This window comes from Diplotaxodon limnothrissa, linkage group LG19 (genome assembly GCF_057381915.1).
Source record: "Diplotaxodon limnothrissa isolate DT_005_m linkage group LG19, D_limnothrissa_male_GT1.1, whole genome shotgun sequence".
NCBI classification, from domain to species: Eukaryota; Metazoa; Chordata; class Actinopteri; order Cichliformes; family Cichlidae; genus Diplotaxodon; species Diplotaxodon limnothrissa.
The window spans coordinates 23,523,204-23,536,320 of NC_140614.1; the positions used below are offsets into that span (position 1 = coordinate 23,523,204).

The window sequence follows — 13,117 nt, forward strand, 5'->3', positions numbered from 1 at the left end:
GACTCTCATCACCATCCTCATCTGGACGCTGACCTGCTGCTGTTTTACAGGTTCATTCACTCAGCAACATTTCCAACATGATGTGCTGCTTTTTCTCTCATTGATTTCTGCTGATAAATGAATGATTTGTTTCTGTCTGCAGGATGCAGCGGTCAGGTGACTGTGACTCAACCTCCAGTAGTGACATCTGCTCCTGGAAACACTGTCACTCTGACCTGTAGGACCAGCCAAGCTGTTTACAGATGGGGTGATGGTCAGTGTATGTTCTGGTATCAACAGAAATCTGGACAGACTCCAAAGCTCCTAATAAAATATGTAAAAACGCTTCAGTCAGGAACACCAACTCGATTTAGTGGCAGTGGAAGCAGCTCTGACTTCTCTATGACCATCAGTGGAGTTCAGGCTGAAGATGCAGCAGTTTATTATTGTAAGAGTCGACATTACATAAACAGTGCTTGGGTGTTCACACAGTGATTTGTAGTCGTACAAAAACCTCCCTCAGTCAGACTGCAGAGACACTGAGCTGTTACAGCAGGAACTGACTGCAGCTGCTGAAGAGGAAGAAACTCTGAAAAAGACCAGTGAACACAGAGCTGACAGTAACCTCACCAAGCACTAAATCTCACACAGATAGATTTGTTTGGGGGTGTTTTTAGAAAAAGGAATAAAAAAAATCCACAAAGTTACTTTGTCATTGCATTTCCAACTGTATTTATATGAAGAGTTGTCAAATTATACAAACAGATCAGATGTTTCTTTATATTTATATTCCCATTAAGCTTCTTGATGATTATAAAACAAAATGATCCGAGTTTTTAAATACTGTATGATCCCACATCTATAATGATTTAAAAACAAACAAACAAAACAAAACAGAAAGAAGAGCAATTTCTTCAGCAGTCACACTATTGATTCTCCACAAAACGTTGGTTGAAACAATATGATTTCTACTGATTTATATCAAAGACCAAAAACATTATTAGCAATAATAATCACATGAATAAAAAAAACTGGTGGCTTCATTTACAGTGCATAAGGAAAGTATCTACAGTACTTTAATTGTTCTGTAATGTGTCACATTATAGCCTTATTCCAAAGCTGAATTAAGTCTTCGATGTTAAAATTCTACACAAAACACTCCATTATAACAAAATGACAAAATGTATACTTGCAATTCTTACTAATTTATTCTAAAAAAAGAAACGGCCTTTACCATGACACTCAAAATTTAGGTCAGGTGCATCACGTTTCAAAAGATAATCTGGTAGATGTTTCTACAACTTGGAGTGTGTGGAGGCAGATTTCTTTTCTCATGTATTAATCACATATTTAATCATATCACATTAGTTATAGTAATATCACTTTCTGACTTTACTGTAGTAAGAACACTCCTGTCACCAGTTTGCATGCATGTGGAATGTTAACACAGTGAGACCATTGTAATGGGAAATGTTAAACAGATAGTGGGACTCCTCCTTATCAGGGATGTAAATCTTTAGGTGACGGCCAAGCAGAAAACCAGGTCATAATTCTCTCTGTGAGGGAGGGGGTATAGCCCCCCCCATGAGAGGGGCCAACATGAGTTTGTGGAATATTCTTTTCTGTGTCTCTGTATGTAAGATGTAAGGGCGGTGGCTACAATTCAGAGATGATCCTAGTGTTTCACTGGGATGCTCTCTCCAAATTGCAATGTGTTTATTAAACCCACTTCACATCAAGCTCACTGGGTGTGTTGCAGGTTGTTGTTAAATTTTCCATAACAAGTGTATCTGTGATAAATTTAGTTGATTGGACATGATTTGGGTGTTGCAGCATAGGCTGCGAATTCTTGTTATATATTTTTTTTCAGTTTCAAACAAAAGCTTTTTTTCCTCCACATTGTCATTAAAGAATATTGTTTCCTTGTTATACAAAGAGACAGTTCCAGACGTTCTTGTTCTAGGGGTGCTTGAAATTTCACACAATATTGAAAGTCCCAATGAGAAGAATTTACTCCATCATAGCTAAAACAACTAAACTTGGAACCACCAGGACTCTTCGTACAGCAGGCTGCCTGACCAAGAACCTGATAGAGCTTTGTCAGAGGCTATGGAGAGAGAACCACCTTCTACAGCACTTGACCAATCATGCCTGTATAACAGAGCAGTCAGATGACTGGTGTGAAGGTTCATCTTCCAACAGGACAATGACCCTAAGAACACAGCCAAGATAACATGAGCCAGAGCCCAGGCTTGAACCTGACTGAATATGTCTGAAGGGATCTGAAAATGGTTGTGCACTGACAGTAGTGATCCAAATTGACTGAACTTGAGGGGAAGAATTTGAGAAACTTTTAAACAATACTACATCATTACAGAAAAAGAGTAGTGAGCAAAGGCTGTGAATATTTATACATGTCATATTTGTTTTTATTGTTTTATTTTTTTAATGCAATTTAATGCAGCCTTTTCTCTCTTCATCATTATGGGGTATTGCTTAGGATTTTAAGGTGAAAATGACAAAAATATGGAACTGAAGCACTGAATACTTTCCAGATGCACTCTGACTCTCCAAGTTGTTGTTGGCAACAGTATAGTAGTGTTGTACCCTGCACACTGGCTCATGTAGAGAGACGCGACTTCCTGTGTTCATTTTGGATGCCCCTGCAACTACCCTCACAGCATAGCTTTTTAATAAGTTTTATTAAAAGGGATTCACTCAAAGAAAGAGTTAGACCACTGTTTCAACCAAACCAAAAACAACCACAACCTAAAATATCCTGGGAAAAGAAAACAAGATACTTAACCAAGTTACAGGTTTACTTCTGCTGCCAGCACAGACCAGATACTCAGTAGGTGCTCAACACCCAAAGCTGGCCCACTCGCTGAGTCAGCAGTGCTTCACTGGCTTCTATAGTTCTGGGTAGCTGATTGCTGAATGAATACAGTAGTGCACTGGTTCCTCAGGAGAAATGGGTGGCAGCTGAGCTCCTGGAAGAGACTGGGCACACCCACACAACACACAAACTGCTAGAGCTGTAACAAGGAGAAATAGGTAAAAAGCTGGACAGCCTTTCACTCGAGAGTAATAAAGTCCAACCACACGAAGATTTAAAGTACAGCGATATTAAGATAAAACCCATTATTCCAGCATTCTGTCTGAATTTATGTGTGACAAAGAGGAGAAAAAAACATTTTTTCACATCAGGATTTTGGACAGTATTTTTTACCATGTTGCTGCTTATTTTACCATTAGGAAGAAGACAAAAGACAAAAGTGAAACTGTATCAAGGAGAAAAAACACAAAAATAATATGTCAGCTCAATCACATGAACATTCATGATATCTACCCTTTCTGCTTTACAAGAACAGATGTATGTTTGCCTCCTTAAATGTGTTTTGCATGATTTTTATGCCTCATTGCTTCTCAGAGTTTAAGTTTTTCTGTCACTGAGTGTCTGAACTGTTCATTCACTCACACTGAAAAGTACAGCAAAATGATGTTTTCTATAACTCAGATTGTGATGTTGGATTTTCTTTTTTTTTTTTTTACTGGAGGAAAGAGGGGGAGAAAGAAAGAGGGAAAGAGAAACAGCTGAGAAGAGGGACGGGGGAGAAGGGCAAAAAACAAAAACCAACAGAATGGGCAGGGGAAAAAAAAAAAAAAAAAAAAGGAAAGAAAAAAAAATGCATATATCAATCACCTGGATCACCTGTTGAGAAAGAAAAAAGAAAACAAGCAGAAGAGAACAAGAGTAATAGAATAAACAACATCACAATGATATATGGGAATATGACAGTAAATACTAAATGTTAAACATTATTGTGCAGCACATAAGATCAACAGAACACAGTGTGCTTTGAGGTAGGAGCCAAAAAGGGTGTAGTTTGTGGGTGTGATCACCCGTGTGTACACCTGTGAGCATGGACGCGCTTGTTTTTTGTTTTTTTTAAAAAGGTTCCTTCATGTAATGATCTGCTAGAGGGTGTGGGGGGGGCCACAGCCCCGTCCTCCAGGGCATGAAGCAGGTATGGAGGAGATCAAAACTCCAGACATCCAGAGGCCCCCAGAACACAAGAGACCAAGGAAGACTAACAGAGGGGCAGCCGCGCCACTGTCCCAGAAAGAGCTGAGGAGAGTCCCAGATGAGGGCTCACTCAGCAGCCGCGGAGCAGAAGCCAGGGGGAGTTGCAGTGACGCGCCCGTGAGCTCCGCCGGCAGCCAGCCGTGCCTGAGTGACCGAGCCCCAGGCCGAGAGGCCGGGGGCACCCCACCTCCGAAGTGGCCCGAGCGAGCCCCAGGCTCCAGGCCCCGATAAGCGGCCGCCAAGGAGTGAGCCGGTGTGTACCTGGACGCTCATCCCCAGACACAAAGAACCACCAACGCACCGATGTCTGAGGGAGTCCGCCACTGGCAGGGGAAGTGGTGGTGGGGGGAGATAGACCTCCAAACCTTGGAGGGCCATGTTGGATTTTCTGACTCAGGGCGTGAGACTTCAAATGTGAAAATTATATTGTTAGAACAATAAAATTGTCATGTTTTAACCTCATATAGCTCTATATTTCTTTTGCCAAAGCCGTTCTAGATGATGAAGAATTTTGTTTAAGACTGAGTTTAGTGTTTTCCCATGTGATCAGTCTGAACCTGCTCATTGTGTGCCACCACCTGTTTGTAGAACAACCAAGCTAGTTAACGAAGAGACTTAGCTTCCCTTTAAAAAAACACCTGCAGAAACGGCTGCTCCAGTTGGAGCCTCCTGGAGGCTGGGCTTTTTGTGAGTTTTTTCCAAAGACTGTGGTGCTTTTCCCTGTTTAAAAGACTGGTACGAGTTTGATAAAGCATTTATATTTGATAAAGTATTGTGAAAAGGACCAAAGAAAAGTGATTTTTCTTAAGCTGTGATTTTATTTTGTGATTTAGACTTTTTTTACAGCACGTTTTTAAAGAACAACATGGATAATAATAGCTGCTCAAATTAGCATGCACATCAATAGAGAGTCAAATGTTTGCAGAGATATTGCAAGAACAGAAACATGTAGCTTCATCAAACTATAAAACACATCATATGCAGACAGGAAGTGTTGCTGAAGCTCTACTCTGAGCAGTGGTCAGGGTCCAGGGTTTGAGTGACGGGGCTCTGTCCACTCAGACTGGCCTCACAGCTCACTGAGCCCGCCTTCCTCCACTGGTCTGCGGAGAGGCTCAGGGTGCTGCTCCAGCTGTAGCGGCCGTCTGTCCCCAAGACCTCCAGGCTGGTTGAAACCCCTGAGGATGTGCTGGTGCTCCCCACCTTCCAGCCCACATTCCAGTTTGAGGGGAAACCCCCGGTGGCCAAACACACCACAGTGGCACTACTCTGTTTGTCTTCCTCTTTGGAGGGAGGGAGGACTGTGAGGGTGGGCCTCACCACACCCGCTGGAGGAGAAAAGGTTGAAGATAACCGAAAAATGAGATACAAAGGTGTAAACATGGGAATAAATATATTGTCAGTGATTATTTTTTTATGAGGTGTTACAGTTAATAACTTGACCCTGTGATCATTTTCTTGTTTAAAACTTTTTGTTCTTTTTTGACCGCAAAGCTCAAGCACTCATGAGAATACAGTTAAAACTTCACATCTGTTTCTTTCACTTCCTTTAAACTTAATTTAAAATTGATCAACCATGAACAAAAAAGATCTAAAGTATTTTTTTTTGCTAACAGAAGTTCACAAAACACCAGTCAATATTTGTTTTTATTTTAAAATTCATAAGTAAAAATACATTTTAAATCAAAGTGAGCTAAAACAAAGTGAGCTGAAACACATTTTAATATTGTAACCAGATAATATATAACGAAGCAAAAATTACCAAAAAGAACATTAAAAAATCTTTTTTAAAAAAATTCACTTCTTTCACAGACTGAATGAATTTTGATTGAAGAGAAGTTTCTTCCAAAATTGTGACATCAATTTAATAATAATCACTGAATTTGAACACAATTCTGTTTAGTAGATTTATTTATTTTTAAAAAAGCTTAATAAATACCACATTTTTCAAAATTAGAAATTTCTGGTACTTACAGCCAACGATGAGTTTGGTTCCTCCACCAAAAGTCCACCACAGTGATACAAACTGATTAAGTGGCCGTACAAAAACCTCCTGCACTCTGAACAAACCTCTAACCACTGAAAATGAACCTTTTTGTCATGTAAAACATCACAGTACAACTGATTAAATACAGATGATTTAACTAAAGTGATTTAAAATTATTTAATGAATTTAAGTCATGATTATCTTAATTGTATTTTTAGTATTAAGAACTGAAAGATAAAACTTAACTTTCACATTACACATATGTATTTAAAAAACACACAGAAAACTGTTTTAACACAGCAACCAGAAAGGCTTCAAAAAATAATGTATTATGAGACTATGACAATATACTTAACAAATATACAGGTATACTGTATTTGTTAATAGCAGAATGAAAAAGTAAGCATACAAACCAGAGTGCCATTTTAATCCAGGTGTACAAAGTATGTAATAATGTTTCCAAATATATGGTATATATGTTCCTCTGTTCTATAAAATCGTTAATGTATTAGTTCAAACAATTTTTCTTTTGATTTTGTGTCACAAAGTTTCCTTCAGTATGTTGAGAGCAGAGAAATCATTTCCATAGAGAGGAGGCTTTGCATCATCAGCTGATCCTCCAGAGAACTGAGAAGGTTTATAGTCCTGTGACTTCAACACTGCAGGACTCACATCTGTCAGTCAACACAGCAGAAAGCACAACCACCATGACTCTCATCACCATCCTCATCTGGACGCTGACCTGCTGCTGTTTTACAGGTTCATTCACTCAGCAACATTTCAAACATGATGTGCTGCTTTTTCTCTCATTGATTTCTGCTGATAAATGAATGATTTGTTTTTGTCTGCAGGATGCAGCGGTCAGGTGACTGTGACTCAACCTCCAGTAGTGACATCTACTCCTGGAAACACTGTGACTCTGACCTGTAGGACCAGCCAAGCTGTTTACAGATGGGGTGATGGTAGTGAGGGTATGTACTGGTATCAACAGAAATCTGGACAGACTCCAAAGCTCCTAATAAAATATGTAAAAACACTCCAGTCAGGAACACCATCTCGATTTAGTGGCAGTGGAAGCAGCTCTGACTTCTCTATGACCATCAGTGGAGTTCAGGCTGAAGATGCAGCAGTTTATTATTGTCAGAGTTACCACTACATAAACAGTGCTAATGTGTTCACACAGTGATTTGTAGTCGTACAAAAACCTCCCTCAGTCAGACTGCAGAGACACTGAGCTGTTACAGCAGGAACTGAGTACAGCTGCTGAAGCTGAAGCGACACAGAACGCAAGGCTGAGGAGCGCAAAAAAAACAAAAACAAACCCCCCACTAATATCATTAATCACTTCATACAGATTCATACGGAGTGTAAAGAACCTAAAGACATCAAATTATTTTATCTTCACATATAATCACCACAAATAAAACATTATGTAATATATAATATAATATAACATTTATTATATCAAATATCACCACGTACAATGGAATGACATACATTTTTTCTTTTGCATTTCACACTATATTGTTGGATAGATTCGTTTCAAAATAGTTTTCAAAATAACAATCTTTTGGTGTACTGTGTATTTTTGTCAAAAAAATCAAATAAAGAAACAATAACAAATGTATTTCTTAAAAGAACACAAAAATCATTTTACTCATAATCTACTCAAATCTCATAACTTTCAAAGATTAATGCTCATGTTCTATCAGCTCAGAGATTTTAACACTAAGATGCCAAAAATTTAACAGAGTTTCAATGATACTGTTATATGGTGATTTTATCACATTTGACCTCTGATCTCACTTTTACATTTCACATCTGTCTTTCTATCCAACTTCAAAAAGCATTATATCTTTACAAAAAGCTTTGTAAAGAGAAACAGAAGGAAATTCAAATATACTCTGGTATGATCTTATTATAATAAGCTCGAGTTATTTATGTCCAATTATATACAAACAATTAACTTTGTATGCTTTGAATTTAAACAGTAATAAAAAATAATCATCATAAATACTATACCCTTAATTGTAAATAGTCCCAAGTAAGTGAGCTGCCTTCTGCCTCTTGCCTTCTTATTATTATTTTTTGTGTTTGACACAAATTTTCCATCCTGATTAGGGTTAGGGTCTGTCTGTGAAGGTTCTCAGTCATCCAGGTCATCGTAGTCTTAGGAGCTTGGAAAAGGAGCTTGACAGTCAGTTCAGGCTGATGATGCAGGAGAATAATGTTGTATGGGAGTGCATGAAGACCCAGTGTTTACGCACAGATAATATATGTTATATAATAAAAAAATACTTTTACTAAGAACTGTAATCAAAATTAAAGATGTACATAGCCAGGGAAAATTAAGCAATCAGAAAATGTTTGAAATATTAGAAAATGCTAAACTATAAAAATATGTTTTCACCAGAGTTTTAAAAAACACTCACAGAATCAGCCAAGCTCATTCAACTTTTAGGTGCTACAATCTGAAAAGTGTCAAAACAGAAACAGATCAGATGATGGTACAAAGTGGGTCCTATAACAAGGTCATAGCAGTACAAACAGGACACCATGGAACTGCAAGGCTTTACATATGAGTAGAAGAATAATTGACTGACATCTCCAACGTTAATTGAGTATTACATGTGATGCAGTTCTTTTATTTTGAAGTCAGTTAAAACAAAACAAAAAAAATCAACCAACCAATCTTATTGTTAGAAATGAATCTCTTTAGAAGGAAATTGTGCTTTAAAATTAAACTTTTTATGCAAACTTTCATTAGAATTGAGTAAATTTGCCTGCTTACATATTTGATTCTGATTTCATAATGCCTCAGTGGTTTTTGTAAATATATTAAAACACGTGGGGTTATGTTCTCTAGTCCTTTGTGTCATTTTGTTGTAAACAGAATAATGAAATGTCTGAATACTGTCTTCCTTCTCATCATTGAAGAAAGACAAAAAAGTTTTATAATATTCTGGATAACTGCAAGCTTTATTGACACAAACATGAATCATTAATATGACAAGTACAATCACAACCAGCTGCTGAGCTGCACATGTCGCTCTTTAGCTTGTTGTTCTTGTCAACACTTTACATCAGTGTCGTTCTCTCACACACAAAGCTTTATTTCCTTCTACAAACAAAAACACATATAGATTACAGAGGCAGGTGTCTTTCTCCTGCTCCCCACACACCCGGCTCCTGTCCTGGGCTTCAGTAACTCCTCTAGCCTTCACACCAGCTCCTGCTCAGGGACTGGGACTGTGTGTGGCCATGATGGATGACCTTGCAGGAGTAAAGCTCTCCCTTCAACCAGCTTTTCTGGCTCAAGGTCAGGGTGCTGCTGCTATTGTAGCGATCACTCTTCTTCTCCTCTGAGCTGGTCAGGACCCCTTCTGTCACCTCTCTGCCGTCCACCTCCCATCTCACCTCGGCTCCCTCTGGAGAGTAGCCGGTCAACAGGCAGGCCAGTGTGGTGGTGCACCCAGAGAGATCCTCAGGGGAGGGTTGAAGCAGAGAGACTGAGGGTCTGACCATGGGGCCAGCTGGAAGGGAGAGCAGGAACACACAAGGAGCAGATTAACTTCTGCTGTAGGACAGAGAGCTGAACATTACACAGTTATGATACATGACAGAGATTAACAGCATCGTGGAAGAAATGGAAAAATAACAATTACAAATAATGACAAAGTTGGAATTTTACATTTAAAGTTGGAATTTTCCCCTAGGTTACACATCTTTTTTTCTAAACCTGCCATAAAAGTAATTATATTGTACAGCATCTAGTTCCTACATTTATTTTCTTAACTGAAAAAAATGAACCGTCTGTACAGACTGCCATCTGTTTGTTTCACTTCAGTTTTACTACCTCAAAGTACTGAACCATAAACTCGCGATGGAACCGTTAAATTGCATCTAAATAAAACTCTTTTATTTTTAAGCCAAGAATGTAAAACCTGTTTATCCAGCTAACTGTTTGTACAAATACATAAAATCAAAGCTTCCTCGTGCTATTTTCAGCCTCAGATTTTGTGAAAAAATATTTATTCACAGATAAATACAAAAAAAACTTAATTAAAATAGATTTATTCAAAATATAATTTTAATTTTCAGTACTATATAAACATTCAGTTATGATACTGTATTATATATTCACACTTTCTGATACCAAGTTTTCAATAACAGCTACTATGACTAAATCCAACCATGTACACATCATGTAAAACACCCAGAATATAATTTAACACACAATGTTTAAATACATTCTGATGACATATTCAAAATAGTAATAGTATAATATTTTGTGTTAATGAGAAGATTTAGATACTTACAGTGAATGATGAGTTTGGTTCCTCCACCAAAAGTGTACCACAGTGATACAAACTCATTAAGCGGCCGTACAAAAACCTCCCACACTCTGATCAAGCCTCTAAACGCTGGAAATTAACTACTTTCCCCAGTAAACTTCACAGTTTAGAAAATATTTATCATAAAAGTGTTTGTGTTCAATTGACTTTCTTTAAAAAAAAAAAAATTAAGGATTGTTTTAATATTTTTCTTGATTAAAAAAGTAAAATCTACGCTTTCCAACCAACCTGCCATTTTAATCCAGATGTTAAAAAGAATCGCTTTTCTGAAGTATTTTCCAGTGTTTTGTTAGAATCATAATCATGTCATAATAATTTATTGTTGCTTCTCACATTTCTTTGTTGTGTGTTGAGAGCAGAGAAATGATTTCCATAGAGAGGAGGCTTTGCATCATCAGCTGATCCTCCAGAGAACTGAGAAGGTTTATAGTCCTGTGACTTCAACACTGCAGGACTCACATCTGTCAGTCAACACAGCAGAAAGCACAACCACCATGACTCTCATCACCATCCTCATCTGGACGCTGACCTGCTGCTGTTTTACAGGTTCATTCACTCAGCAACATTTCAAACATGATGTGCTGCTTTTTCTCTCATTGATTTCTGCTGATAAATGAATGATTTGTTTTTGTCTGCAGGATGCAGCGGTCAGGTGACTGTGACTCAACCTCCAGTACTGACATCTACTCCTGGATCCACTGTCACTCTGACCTGTAGGACCAGCCAAGCTGTTGCTACCTGTGATGGTGAACAGTGTATGTCCTGGTATCAACATAAATCTGAACAGACCACAAAGCTTCTAATAAAACAGGGGAACAAAATTCAGTCAGGAACACCAACTCGATTTAGTGGCAGTGGAAGCAGCTCTGACTTTTCTATGACCATCAGTGGAGTTCAGGGTGAAGATGCAGCAGTTTATTACTGCATGAGTATCCATGTGATAAACAGTGCTAATGTGTTCACACAGTGATTTGTAGTCGTACAAAAACCTCCCTCAGTCAGACTGCAGAGAAACTGAGCTGTTATAGCAGGAACTGAGTACAGCTGCTGAAGAGGAAGAAACTCTGACACAGACCACAGAGCTGACAGTAACCTCACCAAGCACTAAACAAAGAATTAAATTGAGACATTACATGTCTATTGTGGCATTTTGAAAAAAGGATTTTAAAATGATCTGCTGTAATCAAGTCATTTTCTGTTACATCACATTACTTGACTGTATTTACATCAAGAGTTTTGCTGTTTCTATAAACAGATGACTCATAAATGTTTACATTTATGTTCATATTAAGCTTCTTGATGATGATGAAAAGATATTTTCTGCCAAAAAGATCCCATCTTTACCAAAAAATATTTTTTGATACCCTTTTAAAGCTTTTGGGAAAATATTCAGTTCACCAATGAGACAAAAGTTGAACTTTTAGCCAGTTTGCAAGGCAGTAAAACTAAAACAGCATTTTATCAAAAGCACCATACCAATAGTCAAATACAATGATGGTAGTGTGATGGTCTACTTGCAGCTGGTTTGCTGCTTCAGGATCTGGATTAAATGCCATAGTTGATGATTTCTGCTCTCTGCAAGAAAATCCTGAAGAAGAATGCCCAGCCATTAGTCTGTGCCCAACAGCTCAAGAGCATTCAGATTATGCAACAGGACAATGATCCTAAACACTCCAGCAAGTCCACCTCTGAACAGTTAAGAAAAATTTTAAAAAGAATATTTTTGCAGTGGCCAAGTCAAAATCTGGACTTAAATCCAGTTAAGATGCTTTGCTATGACCTTAAACCAGTCATCCATGCTTGAAAACCCTGCAGTGAAGCTTAATTAAAACAAACTGCAAAGAAGAGTTGGTAGAAATTCCTCCACAGAAAGACACATTGCCAGATATCGCAAACACTTGATTGCTGCCAAGGGTGACACAACCAGTTGTTAGGTTTAGGGTGAAATTACTCTTTTACAGAGGACCATGTCAGTTTGGATAACTTTTAAACGAAATCACCATTTAAAAAATGCATTTTTAATATAGCTGGGTTATATCTTGATGCAATATCAATCATCCAGGTAAGAAAATCCCAATAATCTGATTCTGTTCATCTCAGTGTTTGGTGATGTGAAACACGTTAGTGTTACTTCTCAGGATCTTTTTCTTAATTCACTGGTAGTAGATCTGGTTCACAATCAGTGTTGGGTGTAACGCGTTACTAAGTAACGTGTTACTGCATTTAAATTACTTTTCCACTGAAAAAGTAGAGTAACTAATTACTGTTCATTTTTAGGTATTTTAAATACAGTTACTTACAATGTACTTGCGTTACATTGTTAAATAACTAAACTCGCTGAAAATCATTATTTAATTTCAATAATTTATCTTCTAAAGGTAAAAATAAACTCTGCCGCTTTAACATCGCTGTAGTGCAGCTGTACGTCATTTTGCGCCAGTTTGCCGCATAGTCGTATTCTACAGTGGAAGATGTCGGACTCGGCTGAAGTGAGTGTGGTGTTTCGACAGAAGAACGGAGACGGCTTGGTTTGTAATGGAACGTATATATATTCAGCAGTAGTTCGCCATTTTACATCTCTACATACACTTTACTTCTTCTCTCCTTCCATCATTCTTAGTCACAGAGCCCCCTACTGGTAACTGAGTATATGTTCATATTCAGTCCCCCTTGTACAGCAACCCTTCACCATCTTAGCAGTGTATGTAA

The 13,117-nt window shown here is 38.0% G+C and overlaps 2 pseudogenes and 1 gene segment (V, D, J or C); 1 reads left to right on the top strand and 2 right to left on the bottom strand.

The window, feature by feature from the left end:
* Positions 1-5,037: 5,037 nt before the first annotated feature.
* On the bottom strand, positions 5,038-6,762 carry LOC146612224 (Ig lambda-3 chain C region pseudogene; annotated as a pseudogene). The gene is made up of 3 exons (XR_014904925.1): positions 6,726-6,762; positions 6,041-6,145; positions 5,038-5,394 (listed from the first exon to the last, which is right to left on the bottom strand). The product of XR_014904925.1 is annotated as an Ig lambda-3 chain C region pseudogene (transcript).
* On the top strand, positions 6,761-7,239 carry LOC146612225 (Ig kappa chain V region BS-5 pseudogene; annotated as a pseudogene).
* Positions 7,240-9,266: 2,027 nt separating this feature from the next.
* Positions 9,267-10,925, bottom strand: LOC146612226 (Ig lambda-1 chain C region-like). The segment is given in 2 exon segments: positions 9,267-9,586; positions 10,868-10,925. Coding segments are annotated over 2 exon segments (378 nt in total).
* Positions 10,926-13,117: the final 2,192 nt, after the last annotated feature.